Below are 21,060 nucleotides of genomic sequence, written 5' to 3' on the forward strand. Positions count from 1 at the left end.
AAAAAATTTTGAAACTGCTAATTGATCATTTGCAGAGGAACAGAAGTTTCAGTCAGGTTTTAGCATTTCACTGAAACAGCACTAGTGAAGATTACCAATGACCTTATGGCCTCTGACAGTGGACTCATCTCTATGCTTGTCATGTTCGACCCCAGCGCAGCATTTAATATCTTTTCTCTGTCCCCTAGCCCCCAACCGGTCACAGCAGATGGCTGTCCCTCCTTGAACCTGGTTGTGCCGGAGGTTTCTTCCTGTTAAAAAGGGAGTTTCTCCTTCCCACTATTACAAAGTGCTTGCTCATAGGGGTCATCTGGTTCTTGGGGTTTTTTTCTCCAAAATACTGTAGAGTTCTTACCTTAGTGCCTAAAGTCCCTTGATGCGACTCAGGCTCGATATATGGAATTATATACATAAACCTGAAAGGAACTGCACTGTGTGTGATGAATGCCTGTATCATTTAGAATACCTATATAAATTGAAATTACATTCATATTATTTATATTAAGAAGTTATGCGTTGATCCTGAGGGGTTCTTTAGATTAGGTCTGCCAGGCTCCCTGATTAAGATATAATAAGGCTGTAGAGAACCCTTTTTAAATGGTCAGAAGCAGTAGTCAAGCAATGAGTGTTAAAATCCCCCAAGACTCAGATTTCAGCCATACATGTCTTCAGTCATTTTTCTGATATTATGTATTAAACGTCATTGCAAATGCTTACTGGATGACTAAATGTAAAGTGCTTAATGGCTCTGACGCTTTTCCGTAAAGGCTGCTGTCTGTAGTTGTCTATAGTTTGTTACCTTTGGAGAGCATTATAGCATTGGCCATATATGATCTTTTTTTTTTGTTTTTGTAAGTAATGCAGATTCTTTGTCTGAGGTTTTCATTAGCTTAGCAATACTGTATGCTAAAGTAGTAGAAAGCAATGCGGTCTCAAAGGTTTTTTTTTTTTTTGGGCAACGCATGACTGAAAATGCCTTATTAGCATAAATTCATCTGTATTTTTGAGCGAGACGTAAACAAGCAATTGGTCAGGAAATTTCTCCTATTTACTAGTCTAAAGATTTGATTAAAGTCGGTCTAAATTTTAAACAGTTAACCCCCTTAAAGCTGAAAATTTGCACTTCAATCACTTCTTGATTATTTCATTTAAACTCTTCTGTGGTGGTACACAGAAAAATTACAAAAAATCAATCTTTGTCATTGTAAGTGGTAGGAGACAGAGTCTGCAGGCAACACAAAAACACCCAACTGACTAAAAGCAAGGTACTGATCACTTCTAAACGGAGCTGTGGGAGTCCAGTGGTGCAAGTGCAGTCAGTATCGTTTAATACAAGTCAAGACAAAATGCCATTGGTGCAATGAAAGGGACAGTCTGCTTCTGCTCAGCTGCAAGGTTGGTGAGATCAGGATGTCTATAGCCATTATTATACTGACTGAGTTGACTTTATATCACCAAGCAATACTTTTTTCCCCCTCACACTTAAATTTCTTCTGTAAATAAGAGCTAACCTGATCATTAGATCTGGACACTCTATTTATGAATGTTTTGTTCCCATACTTGGATACACAAAATTCTCAAATTATGCAAAATTTATTTTTAATTAGTTATTTTAACCTTTTTTTTTTTTTTTTTACTTTTTTCTTCAGTATCATCTACTGTGCCATTTGTTCCTGTCCTGGATTTATTTAGGGCTTTTGGGACTAGTGGACATTTCCTGCACATGTTTGTGTTTTATATGCATCAAAACACACTTATGAGACAGAAAGATTGTACTGGAGGTTTTCACAGGAAGAATAAATGTGCTACTGCAAACACAAGGACTGGCTGCTCCGATGCTAAGAGACTCCCCTCCAGCCACTGTATGTTTATGCTTTAAGAGCATAAAAAGCCTGTAGTGGGCTTTAAAATGTTGGAATTGAATTGCTCTCGAGCTGAATGTGAATAACGACACATATGAGTTTGTGTTAGTCATCGTCAAGCTGAAATTATGCTTTAAAAATTCACATCGAATTGGAATGTCTGTGGAAAGAAGATTTTAGTGCTACATCTTTTACATTTAAAATGTGGAATTAACATGTCTATGTTTACATGTTCTATGTATGTTTATTTATCCCCGCCCAATAACTTAAGATATATGCTTGCGTGTATAAGTATGTAGGTGTCCTTTAATCAGGACAGTGTATGTGGGGACAACAGTCAATAGCTGATATCTGCAGCAGTTGGAGTAGAGGTAATAGGATTAGTGTCAGACTCGGATATTCAGCAGGCCCATTCCCACCAAGCCAGCGTAGCTCTGCCAACAAAACATGCACACATATAGACCCCCTCTCTTGCATAATATCCATTAGCCACACTCTTATATATGCTTCCATAATTACTGGCATAGGAGCAATTCTTTGCTATCCTTATTCTTTGATGTTCATAATCAGTCTCAACTTCAATCTGATGTGACGCCTTGCATTAGGGCAATGCCCCATTATCCTGCACTTTTACTGGAAAAAAAAATCCCATGAAAAGAGCAAATTCAACAATTAATCTTTACGTGATTTTGTCTTTCCGTGCTTATAAGCATCATACTTTCTAAGTGGGATTTACTTAAACCACAATGCCTATGATTATTGTATTGAAGGACCATCATTCATGGCAGCATTTTTTTTTATCAGCAGTGAAGGTTTTTGACACATCATGATTATGCTACACTTTATAGAATGATTTTAATCTCGAGTTTGGTCTTTTAATGTAAACTGGTTCATCTTTTTTTTTTTTTTTTTTAAACTGTCTATTCAGATTGATGGTGTTTTCCATGAGCTCACCCACTGGTTTTAAGTAACTATAGAATGAAAAATATCTTTTGCAGCACATAAGAAAATATGCCTGTGATAAATTGGGGACTTTTTTTGTATATAGATTCGATCATATACAAGTATGATAATAATAATAATAATAATAATGGATACTTTATTGATCCCCATGGGGAAATTACTTGTTTTTCTCTGCATTTGACCCATTCACTCTGTGAAGCAGTGGGCAGCCCACTAAGCAGGCGCCCGGGGAGCAGTGTGTAGGGACGGTACCTTGCTCAGGGGTACCTCAGGGTAGCCGTTAAGTGGATTCGAACCGCCGACCTTCCGATCATGGGGCGACCACTTTACCTACTGAGCTATCCCTGCCCAAGTATGCAGATATTATTCACAGATACTAAAATGTATGGCTTAAAACTTTTAAGCTGCCAAGTTGTGAATAATTTACTACAAGTGGTTGGCATTGTTTGCACCGTATGCCTAATGCAACACATATTGTTTGACACAGACAAGCCCAGTGATAGGTCTGTTCATCCAGAGACACTGATGAACGTAAACAAAAAAAGAGACAAAAGTATTTCGCATGTAACATATGTCACGTTTCAATTTAATTCAATTTAATTTATATTTCCAAATTTAAAACAAGTTGCCTCAAGGTGCTTTAAACTGTAAGATAACGATGTTACAATAATACAAAAAAACTCAGAGAAAACCCCAATAATCATATGACACCCTTTGAGCAAGCTTTTTTTGGCAATTGGTGGGAATGTAAACTCTTTTAATAACAACAAACCTCCAGCAGAACCAGGCTCAGGAAGTGGAGCCCATCTGCTGCGACCAGTTCAGGTGAGAGAACGAAGACAGGATAACGACGCGCTATTGAAGAGAGCCAGAGATTAATATCAACTAATGATTATAAGAAAAGTTGCGCGTGAACACACAGTGAGTTAAAAACTTATGTCTTGTCACATAAAGTACTGTATATAAGCAGGAAAGTACTAAATCATTTGATATCTGCTGCAACATTTGATTGGTAGTGTCAGAATTTGGAGTAAACAGTGTACCTGTAAAAGCATGGATCTATCCTTACTTGTGTTAATGGTTCAGGCTGGTGCTGGTAGTTTAATGGTGTGGGGAATATTTTGTTGGGACACTTTTGGGCCAGTTGAGTGTCTCATAAATTCCTTTATGGACCAAAATGTAGCCATCTTCTCAAAGTGGTTTCTTGAACACAGTGAGTTCACTATACTGAAACGGACAACAAAGTTGCCAGATCTCAATCCAGCAGAGCATCTTTGCATTGTGGTGGAATGGGAGATTCTCATCATCAGTGTCCAACCAACAAATCTGCAACAAGCATAAGATGCCATCATGTCAGAATCGTTGCGGAGAAGCATCTTATTTAATCAATGCCACCAAAAGTTAGGGTGGTCCAATGTGTCAGGTATGGAAAGCCCTTTTCCCAGTAAAAAAAACACTCTGTTCCAACTAAAGAACAGCTGCATACAATAACATTAAGTAGCCCTCTGTTCTGTTTAGGTAAGCCACTTTACACCTAGAAGTGGGGTGACATGATCAAATAATTTCATGTTCCAAACTCTCTCAGGTGTGCTGAGGCTATATTCTTCTCCAGCCTGCTGGCGCAGATTAGCTTATTTCCCAGACAAAGGTGTATGAATAACTTCCAAGCAAATATTGAGTAGAGGCTAAATTACATGTTTTTGGCATGGATTTGTGAAACTGTGCCACCTTGAAAACAGTTGTTCGTGTGACAACACTGGTTGCAGAAAAAAGATGCAAGCAAAAAGGTGTTTGGCAACCTCTCTAAGTAATGTCAGAACAGATGGAACAAATGTAGGCTTTTTATTGGGTATTTTGCATGAGGTAAAAGCGGACTGCCGTGGGTGCTTAGGATCATTATTATTATCATTATCGTCATAATTACAGTTTTTTCCTTCAGAGCGTATCTCGCCTACTTCTCTATTCTTTCTCCTTCTTTTTTTCCCCTCTATATCTTCTCACTAGACATCTACCAAACCTTTTCCACTTCCTTCACATCTCATTTGTCTCTTCTATTCATCCTCCCTCTCATTTATCTTCTTCTGTGGCATGGCGACCATTGCTTCTTTATCAGTGAGCTGCAGCAGGAAGCATGTCACTCTCCCTCTGTCCTTTTCTCTCATCATTATTCCTTTTCTTTTCCCCTCAAACTTTACTGGTTTCATATTTCTTTCCTACTTTTTATGTCGTGGAGGGATTTTTGTTGTTGGGGTTTTTCTTTTGTTTGTTTTTGGCTTGTGCGCAAGGTTACCTAATATTAATACAGATGCATATTTTTTTTCTTTCAGTTCATCCTTTCAGTCAGTTTTACTTGTAGTTGTTTTTACTATACCTATTGTTTTGGCAAACCATGTTTACTTTTTTGGTTATTGCACTTGCACTTCTTACTCTATCATTTTCTTACTTTATCTTTTCCCCACTTATCCAGAGCCCCCAATTACTTTGCCGTTTTATCTTCTTCACAGTACAAACTCCAAAATTGAAACCTTGCCTCAAATGACCTGAACCAATCATATTTCACATAGTTCACTCCCATCAAGCAACTGAACAAATGACATAAATGAGAAATGCTTCCAGTTTACAAAATCACCTTCATTATGCAGTATTTGTGTCCTGATGGGATTGTTTTTGTCTTCCCTTCTGTTTATTAACAGAATGGCTGAAATTGCCATGCTAAGGTTTATACACCAGATTTGGACTACCTGCCAAGAGAAAAATAATGAAATAATGAATAGAGAAATAATGTTGCTTATGAAAAATGCATTTAATCCTCAATGTTTGGGGAAGCACATTAATGTAATCACTTTACATTTGTCTAACGTATTACTGCTCCTAAATTCAGCACTCAAAATGCAAATGTTAATCAAATATGTGTCACTTGCAGTGCATGAGTTAAATGATCTCTATATTGAAAGTCATACAATGTGGTTTTGTGTCTTTGTTTTGTTTCTTGCTTTTTATGCAAGATGGTGTAAAAATCACCTAACTTTGATTAACACAGAAAGCTGTATAGAAATGGCAAAGTATCTACAAATCAGGAAGTGCAAAGATCTCCATATGTCATTAGGAAACTGCTTTGTGCTGATGTGTGTGAAAATGTAAGTTTTAAAGGTAGAATTATCAATCTAAGTGTGTGACAGCGCACCTCTCGGAGTAGTGCAAAAGTCTAAAACGTGTCCAATGGATTACTCACTTTGAACCAAATAAATACTGTATTATTTTTGCTTTTAAGTGTTATGCATAATACATTATAACCCAAACACTGATAATGCATGACAGAAAATTTACATGCAGAAAAAATAAGAGAATATAAGTTTACTTTTTTTTAATGTATATGATGGTATTTGTTTAAGACGGCGATGCCATTAAAACCTGAGTTGACAATAGCTTCTCTTAAACAGCATGATGCTTTGAGTCAAATTTGACCACTTGAGAGCAGCTTACATGTCTAGTTAGAGATTCTAAAGGCGATGAGCTGGCGAGGCTGCAGATGATGTGTTGTAAATTAGCTGATGAAATTAACATTTGCCCGCAGTGTAATCCACTAAGCCCGGTGCTGTCAGCATCTCCTTACACAATACAGTTCTTAGTTTACACTTCAATACATCATGCAGGCCCACAGTTCATTACATCACACAGAAGTCGGTGTATGTGCTCACACACTCGCGCTCCTGCGGGGTATTTGTGTGTTTGCAGTTAGACATGAGGCACCACGGGATGTGAGATAAAAGCTGGAAAAGTACAGGTTATTGCATCATTAACTCCAGTTAGCATTTGTCTGCCTGACTTAGTTTCCTTTCATATCCTCTGCTACAGTACAAATGTGTTTTTCGACTGAATAGAGTAGTCTGTTGTAGTAAACTGTAAGAGTGGAAATAGGAGAGCAGGTCTGAGAGATCAGAAAGTTGAGGATCTAAAAAAAAAAGGCTTACTATTGTGAAATCTGTGAGATTATTATCTTTGCAATATGTCCTTGCTAATCCCAGTCCCGAAACCAATATTGGCAATCATTGTACTAATACCATTTGTCTTTGTGTGAGCCTGTCATTCAGAGAGCTTTAAGGATCTTGGTCCCTGGTACACATGATGTTGTGTGAATTAAGTGTGTTTAAAGTCCCTCATTGGCCAATTTTAAATAACACTGATGGTTTTATAGAAATAACTGAGAACCGTTTGCTTTGGAAAAGGACAACAGTAGTCTCGGGATTACTTTAGAGATGAGGGCTTTTACAGCCCCTGTCATTTCAGCTGTCTCTCTTCAACTCTCTCATGTTTCCCACTCATCTCTTTTCTCTGTCCTGAACAATGAGGTAGAGCTATGATTGCCCACTCTTGCATCCCACGTCATCTTGTTTTTATCACTCGCTGCCTTTATGGGGTTCTTTGAACCACATTACTTAGCCAGTTCCTGGTACTTAATTCCCATGCATGACGATTCTTTCCCTCTTTTGTCATATTTGTCTCCTCGTTCCCTTATCACATTTCATTCCTTTGTACCCATCACATCTACACCTTTTGTTGCCTCGTGTCACCGTTATTTTTTTTCCTCTTCTCTTGTCTTCTCATCTCCGCCCTTGTTTTTCCCCCTGTGTTGACAATGGGTCGTGCATACTGTTTATACTGATAGTGGCAACATTGTAAACTGCTTTTGATCAGTGTTGCTATGTGCACAGTCTCAACACAGCATGTCCTAAATACAGTCCATTGCTCTATCTCAGAACTTTATTTTTTGGGGTACAGAAACATTTACACCTCAGTATTACCAGGTTGGCCCCCCATTTTCCTTAAGAACGGCTTTGTTTCGTTTGTGGGACATATTCAACAAGGTGCTATTCCTGCGCATCCACAATTTGATTTACTGTTTCTCCAAAGCCCAAATGTGCTTTATTGGATGGGAGACATGGTGATTGTGATGAATTCATTGTGAAACCAGCTTAAGAGGAGTTTTGTCAGGGATGTGTTATCCTGCTTGAAGCAACCATCAGAAGATGGATACACTGCGGTCATAAAGAGATGATGATCGCAGCATAATAGAGGTTAGTTGTGGCATTTTAACAATGTTCACTTGGTTGAAAGGGGTCCGAAGTGTTCCAGGAAAATACCCCGCCCCCCACCTCACTATTCCACCACCAGCAACAGCCTGAACTGCTGATACCAGGCAGGAAGGACCCATGAGTTCATGTTGTTTATGCCAAATTTCTGTTACAACAGAAAATGACTATTCTTCTGCTCATATCACTTGTGTTACTTCCTCTTTGTGCTGGATGCGGGAAAGGGGTTTCTCTGTATCTCTCTTTTTCCATTCATCAGAGGCATCGTCTGTTCTCCAATTTTGGTGAGCCTTTGCAAATTTTATCCTCAGTTTCCTGTTCTTCTCTGACAGGAATAGGAGTGTCACCTTGTGTAGTCTCCTGTTGCTGTAGCTGATCTGCTTCAAGGGTCAGTGTGTTGTAGGTTCAGAGTTGTTCTTCTGCACACCTTGGTTATATCGAGTGGTTATTATAAATCTAGTAGATCAGCAATTTCCAAATAACTCAGACCAGCTTGTTTGGCACCAACAACCATACAAAGTCACTTAAGTTAACTTTCTTACACATTCTGATGCTTGGTTTGAACTTCAACCATACAATCAAGACCATATCTACATAAATCCATAAGGTTGCTGCCATGTGATTGGGTGATTATATACTTGGGTTGATTAGCAGTTGAACAGGGTTAACTAATGAAGTACCTTGGCGAGTGTACATTCTGTTTATTTTCTTAATTCTATTCACTTATCAATTTCTCTTTAATCTTTATTAATAATAAAAATTTAATAATAATTATAATATTAATAATTTACACTACTTCAGCAAACTTTCATCCACACCCTATCATATGCAAAGACTTGAATTGTTTTTCTGGCATTTTTCTAAAAAGCTCATTTAGTATATATGAAGTGTGCAGTCCTGATAAGGGGCTACATTGCTGCTGAAATATTGTAATCTCTACATACAGACTTAATTGCTTCTATTCCTGTTTAACCCAAACTAATCTGATATTTACTGAGACATATGAAGAATTGCATTAATAATGTTTTCCCTAGTTTGATCATAGTAGATGCTTAAGAGGACCATGGTGATTAAAAATGTATTCAAGTGCCATGATATGTGGCTTCTGACGCACACACCCATACACACAAAAAAGACCTTAAAGATGTTGTGGTATACAGAGAGAAGGTAATTATGCAGCTCAGATGAAAGCTTTTCCATTAAGCCACTCTGCAACATCCACTCTTTACTAGTTTGATAGCATTGTAATGACGAAGACCAAATTAGTATGACAAGTATTGTTTCCAGTGATTGGCTAGAGACTAAGATTTGCCACTGCAATATTGTGCTTCTCTAAGGACCCAGAGTTGTTTTTCAGTTGTGGGCTGATGTGATTAAGAGTGAACACGCTCGCCAAAATGTCAAGTTTGTGCTAGGTGATAAAGGAGATCACAAGGAGAGTTTTTTTTTTTTTTTTTTTTTTTTAAATTCAAGATACTCACCTGCTTTGAAGCAACAATGATAATTAATCTGTGGGGAAATCATAGCAAAAAAAAAAAAGAGCCAGAATACGTGGAAATGTTACAAACGGTGATATAGTAAGGTACCCACACTGATTAAAAACATATAAGGGTGACTAAAATTGTCTTTATACATTTTATTAGACGCACACAAAAAGAAATCTTCAAAACTTGACTGCATGCGTGGAAGTTTTGTTTGTGCAGTGGTGTTAACAGAACTTGTATACCTCTCTAATTTATTTGCAGACCGAGTCCCGGCTTTCAGGCTTTTGCCATCTGTTGTGTTTGCTTCTGCTTCATTTCACAGAAAATAAATGACAGTGTGCAGGTTTACAGAGATGTGTTAGCTGTAGTCCACCATTCAAGTCTTCTGTGCTTGTTTTTGTTTTTTTGTTTTTTTTTACACTGTTGTCAATTATTATTTTTCCAGCGCTTTCTTCGGTATAAGATGAATGACAGTGACTGTGAATACTGAATTATTTTTCCTTGTGTACGTTTTCTGTTAGTTATATATGTCAGAGTCGCCACACGTAAAAGGTTTCTGTTGTATTTTCCTCCTTTTTTGTAAAAAAATCCACAGTGCATTTTCAGTGAAAGTCCTTTACACACCTACTTACACACATTGCAACACATAGCAGGCATTAATAAAATTAAGAGTAATTAGTGGATTTGCCTTTTTTGTCAGGCAGGTCATTTTATGGATTATGTTGATATTCTTTCTTTAAGTGAATCAAGATTACACTTTCTTTTCTAATTAAGATACGCTTTCCTTATTCTCTAGGTGTAGTATCTCTCTGTAGTCATGAATTTTTGTGTTTCATCCTGTTTTGTTCCTGTCACATACTTTGTATATATTGCTCTGTATCTCTCCACTATTTATAGTGTGCAATACCAATAATCCTGCGTCGTAAAAAGGAAATGTGTAGTTGTCCTTCAGAGTGCTAAGTATTCATCTAAACCATTAAAAATTCTGAAAACCGGAGTAAAAGCTTCTATACCGAGACAGTAACCAAAAATAATAGCCTGGTGTAGGGCAGCATCTCTTCCAAAAGTTATTAGATCATGGAAATGAAATCGAGTCTGAGAGGAAAAAATCAAAAATCCAGATCTGAGTTTGTACCAGAACATTAATCCTCCCTTCAGTTCAAAATTGGATATTTACTTACTGTATCTTGAACAGCCTCTGAAATGAATGTATGGGAACTGTTAAGACCTACATTACAACCATGAGCAGCTGGTTTGCTGGTGTTTTTGTTTTCTCCCAAAGCGCTGCCTAACAGACCCTTTCTCAGGTGGGATCACTAATTTTTCCACTCTCCATTTTCTTTGTCCTCCTGCAGTTGGCCCTGGAGGATCCGGTGCACAGCGTTTCTCTCCAGCAGTTTGTCTATGAAAAGCTGAAGGCGCAGCAGGCCCTGATGGGGGACCAGGGCTTTGGAGCCCTGATGGAAACTGTGGACACGGAGCTCGTCAGGCAGCTCCAGGAGTTCCTCCAAGGCCTCTAAATCACATCTAAAGTCTTCACTACCTTACAGAAACGTCCTTGCCTAATGCTACCCTCTGACCCCATTTTTGAAAATGTACTGGAAAGGCTAACAATCTGCCTGACATGTGGACTCCTAATTCAAACCTCCCCAACCTCTGCCCATGCTATGCCTTATCTATATTCAAAACCTAGCCTAGTCAACTGTCCTCAGCTAACACCCCATGCCCCCACCGACCCCCGCTGCCCTACCTATTATCTTATTTCTTGTCCTTCCCTTTTTTATAAAGACTGGGTTTATGTGGGTCAGAGTATCTTCACGTTTTTAAAACACCTACATGACAACATCAACGCACTAGAGCTTCCACTCAATACTTATATTTTTCCTCACTTTTTTTGGTTTTGCTGTGAAATAGGTAGAAAATTGAAAAAGTTAAATTAATGTTGTGACGGTTGGGGAGTATGGGGGTGGGGGAAGAATCATCTGCAGTGCCAGAACAGGAGCCTCGGACTATTTTCTATGGAAAAACATACAGATTGTAGCAGAAAAGGGGATAAATCAAACCTGAAGGACCTGAAGCAGTGTTTACAGAATCTATTCTTAAAAGAGAAAAAAATGAAATGTAATTTTGTATGTATGTAAAGTATGGATGATATTCTGCCTGACATTATTTGTAGTTTGTTTTTACATCATGTTAATTTCTCTACAGCTATTTTTTTTAATAATAATTTTGTCATAACCTGAGGTCAAATTGAAGTAACTACTGAGAGAACTAAAGTGTTTTTTTGGTTTTCTTTGTATGGTGGCTTAGAATTTTGTTTTTTGTTTTTTGATTGCAGAATGGGGGCTTTTTAAATGGTTGATTTGTAAAAGTGCTGAACTATGTTTATATATACATACCGCTGCTAATTGATGGTGTGTTGGAGCACTTTAATAACCAAAATGGTCACATCTTTTTCATTCTTTTCACGTCAGTATACTTAAACACAATTGTAGAAGACCTCAGAGTAGTGCGACAGGATTGTGCATACTAGGCTGAAGTTGCATTAGGCGCATTGAGAGCCTTATCTTGATTTGGTGCCACATCTTCATTTTGACTTATTCCAAATGTGACATGCTGTTAGGTTTCGTCCTCACTTTAATTTGGAAGAATTTAATTCTGGCCTGTGCGGCTGTTATCAAGTGGCTTTCAGAGCCATTGAAAAGAATCACAATGCATCACTGGTGGAAAAGAAGTTAGCTGTCCTGCAGTCTTTTTATTTTTGTTTCTGAATTGGCCTGTAATTGGCGTGACAGTTTGATATATTTGATTTGAGAGGAGTCATTTGTTTTTGTGTTCTATCTTAAAATGCTTAATAAATAGGAACGAACCTATTTGATAAAGAAAAGTAATAAATTACTGAATATTGGCACTTAAGTATTTAATAGTTGCATTTTTACACACACAGTAGGAAACATTGTCTAAACTATGTCGCAATTTTAGACTCATTTACATAAGTTTTTTTTTATGGTTTAACAATTTGTTTTCTTTTTTCATCGTGGTGCGTGTTAACCTTCTCGAGAAAGCGATGGCCCTGACATTAGCTCCTTTGACACTGTGATAAGAGTTGAGTAGCAGTCAGAATTACAGCCTTATGCTTTCAGCCTTACCTGCCCGTGAAACACAAGACCTTTTTACTATTATGTTGACTACTTAACTAGTTCAACAGTAGAAGATTTCTTCACTTGTTAACTCTTGATTGAAATTATTAAGTTTGTTTTCAAAACGACATAGTAGAGGAAGTTCTGGAGCTATAACTCTTGGTTATGTTTTCATGGGGAAAAATACTTATATTCCAAAGCCTTCAATAAAATTCAGTAATCAGCCAGAATAGTTGTCTTTGTATTCCCAGTGCTTATTTTGTGTAACTGAAAACAGTAGTCCCTATTGAGTTTTTGATGTACTTTTTTTGTTTTGTTTTGTTTTTCTGTTTTTTGCAGTCTTATTCTATTGAGTGCATTTTTCTAGCAGATCAGACATAATTGTCCTGCAGATAATGCAATGGACTTGGAAGTTGTCCTTAATTCTGGAACCTCAAGGACTGAGCCACTGATTGCAGTGAAAAGGAGCACGAGTGGGAGAGGCTGAGGACACTGAAATATGATGGTAAGCATAAGGTTTAGATGCATCCTCTCTTGAGAGTACAGCATGACTGATGTGCAAACTCAAGTCAGTTTGGTAGACGCTCTTTTTTTTCTTTTTCATTTTTTTAAAGGAAGCTGTCAGTTAGAAAAATGGGGCAATAACTACTGAGAAAGTACAAGGAAATGAACTGGCAATTAGTGGGAAATAGAACTAGATCCTACAGCCATGCTTGTGGCTCTTTGGTTTGAGCAATAGAAAAAGTTCAATTCAGTTCAGTTTTATTTATATAGCGCCAAATCACAACAACAGTCCCCTCAAGGCGCTTTATATTGTAAGGTAGACCCTACAATAATACATACAAAGAAAAACCCAACAATTATATGACACCCTATGACCAAGCACTTTGGCAACAGTGGGAAGGAAAAACTCCCTTTTAACAGGAAGAAACTTCTGGCAGAAGCAGGCTCAGTGATGCCAATGCACAGAATAAATATGACTTTATGATAGTTTTATGAGAGAGTTCAAGTGATGACTGAGATTATTACAATTCATTCTGGGGAATAAATTGAATAAATTTTTGTACAAAATTTGTTCACCCTCACCAAAATTATTAGAAAGTCATCCACGATATGCCTTTTGACTGGTGTGCATACTGTATGGATCTGTGTGAGACAAAACTGTAATACTTAAAAACAAACACCAGGTTGAAAATCTCAGGTAACTGGTAAAATTAGCTGACTAAATTCGAACAAGATTTCAAAAGTGGTGACCCCAACGATGGGTTTAAAGCATTTGATTACACTTTTTCAACATACTATTTTAAAATGTTTGCGCACATTATCATTATTGACCTATAGCACAAACCACTGCTGTGGAATGGCTACACTTTAACTTTGAAATGCTTAAAGCTTGTAAAATCAACCAAAAACTGAGGATTCTATTTGACACAGTATAAAACATCAATAAGTGTTTGAGCTGTCACTTGAAAAAGCATCAAAAGCAAAAGAACAACTTCAGAAAAACTTTGGGGTGGAAATTGTTGACGCTCACAAAACAGGTGGATATACAAAGAGCTGGAGTGACAAGTATAATCAGGAATTCAATATTATTCAGCCATAACAATGAGCCTGGCAGGTAGGAAGTCAAAGATTCTGAAAGATTGTAATGAAAAGAGGAGTGAAGTGTGTCTAAAGACCCCAAAACAACTTCCGAGACACTAGTAAATGACTTAGCCTATTGGGAATTGAAGTCTCTAAGAAGACAATCACTAGAATCCTGCACACATTGACACGTTCAAGCCAAACTGTTGTATGCAAAGCACAACCTGGAGAACGATTACAGTGCATCTGGAAAATGTTCCCAGCACTTCACCTTTTCCACATTTTGTCATGTTACAGCCTCATTCCAAAATGGATTAAATTCATTTTTCACCTCGAATTCTACATGCAGTACCCCATAATAACAAAGTGAACAAACTTTGGTTGAAATTGTTGCAAATGTATTTAAAAATATTTAAAATTAAAAAATAAAGACAAAAATTTGTTGACAAACCTTGGCCCCAGTGTGAGGTCCACAGCGCTCTGGAACAAGTTATCATCCAGGATGTCTCTGTACATTGCTGCATTCATCTTTCCCCACAGCTCGATGCTGCCACCACCATTCTTCATTGTAGGGATGGTATTGGCAGGTGATAAGTGGCGTCTGGTTACCTCCAGACATTACGTGTGACATTAAGGTCAAAGACTTTTCGTTTTTACCCGACATGAGAATTTTGCCTGAATGGTGGATTACTGGGAAATGGGTGTCCTTCTGGAAGGTTCTCTTCTCTCCACTGAGCAATGCTGGAGCTCTGTCATCGACGGGTTCTTGGTCATCTCCATGACTATGGCGCTTCTACTCAGAGTGGCAGGTGGTCAGCTCCTGGAAGAGTCCTGTTTTCAAAATTCTTTTCATTTATATATGAAGGCCACACTTTGGACCTTCAGAATGCTGCAGAAATGTTTCTGTACACTTCCCCAGATCTTTGCCTCGATACAATCCTGTCTCAGAGGTCTACACACAATTCCTTGGATGTCATGGCTTGGTTTGTGCCCCGACATGCAATGTCAAATATGGGACCTCATATAGACAGACATGCCTTTTCCAATCATGTCTAGCGAACTAAATGCATCACATCTGACTGATCATCAGTAGAAGCAGGACGTCCAAAAAAAAAAAAACTAGGATGCTTGAAAAAGTGGTGTTAAAAAGTCTTTGCTCTATTTAACAGCACTTTGAAAATACTTGTGCCATTAATTCTGTTTTCATCTGTACATGCCAAGAAATTTAACATTTTTATACGCCCACTTTGTACTCTTCTATCTATATATAGGGTTTAAATTATTTGAGAATTGATGTACTCTATTTTCAGTTGCATTTAAAACAGCACTACAGCTTTTTGCTTTTTTTTTTTAATATGCATTTTTTAATGCTAAAAGGCAGCAGTGGCAGGAATTGGCCCATTTGTCTTAATTGGTAGAGAATAAATGTACTTCTGGCTACTGGTCACTTGAGTGGCTTATAGAGTGCAGAAGGGGTGATTAAGGATTCTGCACCCATCTTCACTTCCCACCCTGCCTTTCTTCCTTGCCAGCACTATTAATCCAAGGGACTCGGCCATTCATCTTTCTTCTCCCACTCTCTTTCATCCTATTGCTACTAGTTAGTTCTGTAGAAACGGATAAGAACCACAGGTAGACTTATCCGCAAAGCATTTTGTTAATTATCCTGTGGTATGCATGGCAGGAGACCAGGGAGGATTAGCTCTAATCAATAATTTGCATTCTTCATTGGATTAGCTTCCCACTTCAAAGATTATCATTACACAGCAGCATGTTAACTCTAAAACTTTGGTAATTGCTAATTTTCTCATTTAAGTCTTCTAATTTATGTACATTTATCATTTCATTACCCGGGATCCTTTAGATATTCATTTTTTCTGAATGAGGAAAAAGAGGTAAAATATCAAAAAGCAAAATAAATTTAGAAGCCCTGTTTAATCGGTGCAGTGAAGTTTTCTGCTTCACTTTATTTATTTTCACTGTTTTGGTACCTTTTTTTAAAAAAAAAAATTCTCTTCAGAGACAAAAACTACAGTGTAGACTGTTTTAATACTTGCATTGCACATTTGGTAGCAATTAACTTACAAAAATGCTGTTGAAGGCTTTTTCAAAGATAGCAAGCGAAGTTTAAATAGCTTTAATGTTTTTTTGTTTTTGTTTTTTTTACCTTTTTTCCTTGCTCCAAGTTGGTTCTGGAAATGATATCCAGTCTCATTAATCATAGTAAGTATGAAGCCACAGCCAGCAAACATTTACCTGATCTTAATGACTGAAGGGGCAGCCCTGGCACAGTCCTAAGGGTACAATTTTTACACTTTGATTGTATTAGCTTAAAAATAAATAAAATATAACTATTTGATACATTTTTGTCAAACTGCTGAAATGCATTGCAGAATCATGTTTATTTCTTTACACATACCTGTTTTTGTCTATAACTTGGATATTCGTGACAAGTCTGCTCACACACTCGACATCCCTCAAAGCCATGTTCCACTTTAGAGCCTAAAACTCTAAAGATGCATGCACTGACCACAGGGTACCCATATTCTGATTGCTGATTCCAGCAGAATAACATGCCAGCTCACATTGATCATCTCAAACTGGTATTATAAAAGTTCACTCAAATGGGCTCCACAGTCATCAGATCTCAATCCATTAGAGCCCCTTAGAGATGTGGTGGAACAAGAGATTCATCTGTGCGAGGCTGTCATCACTGTGGACCAAAATCTCTGAAGAATAGCACTTTGTTGAATGTGGCCTTGAAAAGTTAACGGTAGTCCTATCTGTCAATATCACACTTTTATAGTTTATAGTTTTATAGTTTATAACTCTAATAGAACACCTATTGGATTTAGTGGACGTTGACTATGTGCAAAATATATTTACTTTAAATATGTCCTTCCTTTGCCATGCTTCAACAGCTACCTGATTGTGTCATTTTGATTGTGTGCGGGTTATGTAGAAGAAAAGTATCAGTGACAGCATGTGGGTGAGCGCCCATTTGTCTATGCATTGATTCTGATTAGAAGTGGCGGTTCTTGTCTGCCAGTGGAAGCCTGTAATTAAAACCTGAAGTTCTTGGCATGTGCCATCATTATGTGGCCATACTGCATGTCTTTCAAGTAGGTGTATGTGCACTCATCGTATTGATGACTCAGTGTCCTCGTGTGCTCCTGTGTGCGCATCTGTGTGTGTTCGAAATCTCGCTTCTGTTACAGGAATATGAAAAGTTTGCTGATTGAAGTGTCACTTTGGTCCACTGATTAATGAGATTTTTAGGCAAGTGTGACAGTTGTATGGAACCTACCAATCAACCAACCAACCAGTCAGTGCTCCCTATTCAGAGAGCACTGACATGAGATCGATTACCTCGTGTAGAAATAGCGCCAGGTGGGGGGAGTGTGTGTAAAGTGGACATGACTCTGTCACATTAGTCACAGCAATGATAATGCCATTTAGCATCCTGACCAAATTATTATTTTGGTAAATTAATAATTAATATATTAAGTTAATGGGCAAAAATCATTTTGAATAACAGAGTGACTATCTTTGAAGTGATGGTTGAACTGAAGAATGAATTTAATAATACCGCTTTAGATTTTTAAAGCAAAACAGAATAATTAATGAAGGCCTACTTCGATGCAATTAAAGCTCCACAGTTTGAAGTATTTTTGTATTTTTATAATTGTTGATTTGTAGTTTGTCATATCAAGTCATTTTAATTACCAATTTGGGAATTTTATTTTGCTCATATTAATTATGTTTATTTTATTGTTTATAAAACTTTATTTCTGGTTTAGTTTTTATCAATTTTGATTTGTTTTTTAACTTTCACTACTCTGTGAATTTACCCAGTTGAGGTCGACAAGATATAAACGAATCTTTAATAAGCTGTATGGATGATGGCAAACGCCTAGACGCTATAAAGCTAGCAGAAAAGATAGTATTCATTGAGTGAATGTAATCAGCATCATCACCTTAACTAGAAGTTGATGTCCTCACCTGTAATGTGACCAGACATTCACCACAATTACTATAGGTTGCTCTGCTCCAGTCCAAAAATGTGCATCATTTAAAAAAAAGAAGCTATAATTCAGCAGCATGTTATGTATAGATCCAATATCTAATTTAAAAACTTATAACTTGACTTTAAAAAAAAAAAAATCTCTCTTCTTCCTCTCCTGTCTTCTCTGTCTTGCATCTTTCTTTACCTCTGTTTCACACAACAACATGTTTTTTTCTCTCACTGGCAAATTCAGCAGTTGTCTGCTAGCAATACATTAGCTAGCAGACACCTTTTGTGACAAACTGCCCAGAGGTAGTTTTTGTGTTTGGTGATATTTGTAGAGCTGTTTGAAAATTTGCATTTCATGCTCAGTCTTGTTCTGGAGCTCTAGCTAAATGTTACCAGAGCTTTATTTACATCTGCACCATGAACGGATTACAGCAAAGACAAGGAGAACTATATGTTCTGAAGTGTAAGCAGCTGTGGGATGTACTTATTTTCTATAACTCATATCTCCATACTGTCCAAGAAAGGGACACCAGATTGCAGAGCATGAAAAAAATGAACTAATTTGACAGTAATATGCGTTAACCTGCCTATCAGTTGTAATTACTCAATAATTAAAGGCTCCAAAAATGCTGTTGTGGATAATTAAAGCTCCCTTCATCCCCTGATCTGGGGCGGGATTTAAGAGGTTCAAAATATGTATTCCTATACAAACATAATGCTTCACGAAGGCAACTCACTCAGTTATGTAGACATCCCAGTTTTAACAAACATGCACCAAAACCTCATCATCCTTGTTGTAACGACAAACCTGACCAAACTGACAGAGATGAACTCTTAACACATTTTCTTTATTCAGTACTTTTAGCTCATTTTTCCTCCTAAAGCCGTGTGTGTGTTTTATTTCGTTTAACACAATGTTTCTGTCTTTGTTTTTCATTTACGCTAACTGAAATCTTGCAGGATTGTGCCACTATTTGACACTTGTGCAAACGAGTACATGCCTTCTTAGATCATCATTACAAGTAAAAATAGGCTTTCACAACCTGCTACTCATCAGCAGTACGGCAGCATAATGCAAATAAATATTTAATGAGAGCTGAAACTACAAGACAAAATGTCACAGGAATTCTGTCAAAGACCAGAGACGGGAACGCAGGAAATGGAGTTCTACTGTTCTACTTCACGCCTCAGAGTATCACAGTACATTTTACGCTGTAGGCTGTAAGAAGTGAAGCCAACGTGAAACCCACAGGTGGGGACTCCAGTAATAATGCAGTCTTGTTTTCATCTTTTGCCTCCCTCTTGCTCATATAGAATAGAGTAGTAGTTATACTGCAGTCATATTACTGCCACACTTTCTCTCTCTTATCAACACATTGTCAGTTATCTCAGGATATGACTCAAGACTTTTTGCCTTTGGCTGGTTATCAACCCTCAGTACCTTATGAGAGTAAAATATTTCCTTAGCAAGTGCCAGAAACAACTCGTATATTAAAGCAGTTTTTGTTTTTTGCTCATCGTATATTTCGTATATTATTTATTATCTAAATTAGGAAATGTTATTGTATACTAGTCTTTATTCAGGTGAATCTATTTGGAAAACCTGCATTTGGGCTGCTAATGGTTTATTTATTATTCAATTATTATTCATTCAATTTACAATCCTGTGGCCTGAAATGGATTTAGATCCATTATGTTAAGGTTTTCTTTCAACTGAAGATAAGTGATATATGGAACTGACCACTGTATCGATCATCTGTAAAGCCAGGGGGTTCTTGTGACCTGTACAGCATTAGTAGGCTATTTTCTTTCTTTTCTCCTGACTTAGGTATTGACAAACTAATCCGTCTCCGCAAGCCATCATGGCATCGGCTGACATTAAAGGTAAAACAAAAGAGTGTTTCTCGCCTTACGCTAGTGAGAAAATTAGGAAAGGCGATGATATGAAAATGTTTTTAGTCAAGGTTTCTGGAGGGAAGTAATCCATTTTCAGCTGTGAACAAAAAGACTCCCAATAGCTGCACATTAATGTTGATGTCAAGCAACATTTTAGTTTGAGTCCAGCGCCCAGGGCACAGTGATAACAAACTACCTTTTTCCTCACTGTATTAAAGAGTCGTTTCATTTAGAGAAGTCATTGAAAAGCAACACATTATGACCTATTTAATGTAAAACGCATATGTAGTACTGTGGAAGTGCTTCAGCATTGAATGTTTGGAATTTTACCCACCGCACAACATCAGGCGGGATCATTTTCCAACGTCAGCGCAAACATACAGCAAGAGTAATAACGACAAGAAGAACAATGATTTTCCCACAGCAGATTTGTGCCATGTGTGGAGCAAAGCAAAAAAACAGTCTTGACTTTAAGACAGTTGGCAAATGTGCTTGTTCACAAAGGCTTAAAATTAGGGTGTTGAAACTCAATAGGAAGAGATGATTAGATGCAATCAAAATGCATGTTATGCATACAAACAACCTAAAAAGCATCAGGCTTTTTAGGTTGTTTGTATGCATTAAGTTAAAAAGAACTGACACCACAGCTGAAACTCAAAACTAGACACTTTGACTATCCCTAACTACTCTAGAGCATTACCCCTTTTTTCTAAACATGAAAAAACCAAATGGACCAGTGCTTTCCTAAAGAAGAAATTTATTTAAGTTCATTTTCCCCATAAATAGATGTTTCAGGCTGTCAATGTCATTGTATTATCCATGAAAAGATAGTGTAAACGAATGGAATTCTGGAAGTGAAATAATTCTAAAGTAATCCCCTGAAATGTCTGGAAAGGAATCATTGATAAGTGGTAGCCATAAAGGAAAGTAGATAAGGCCTGTATCTGAAAAGACAGGCCCTTATCAGTGGTATTATAAACTAAAATGTCCTCTTATCGGTTATTCGCTGTTTAATGGCACTCAGAG

At 37.4% G+C, this 21,060-nt stretch overlaps 1 protein-coding gene across 1 annotated transcript in view; it reads left to right on the top strand.

Moving 5' to 3' along the window:
• The window catches only part of ipo11 (importin 11), a 132,687-nt gene extending 120,350 nt beyond the window's left edge, over positions 1 to 12,337 (top strand). The window contains exon 30 of the mRNA XM_085425826.1: positions 10,755 to 12,337. Coding sequence (XP_085281952.1) covers positions 10,755 to 10,919 — 165 coding nt within the window. The 3' untranslated portion in view covers positions 10,920 to 12,337. The remainder of the gene's footprint in view (positions 1 to 10,754) is intronic.
• Positions 12,338 to 21,060: the final 8,723 nt, after the last annotated feature.

Source organism: Rhamphochromis longiceps, linkage group LG12, assembly GCF_057381845.1.
Source record: "Rhamphochromis longiceps isolate RC_006_pf linkage group LG12, R_longiceps_female_GT1.1, whole genome shotgun sequence".
Lineage (NCBI taxonomy): Eukaryota > Metazoa > Chordata > Actinopteri > Cichliformes > Cichlidae > Rhamphochromis > Rhamphochromis longiceps.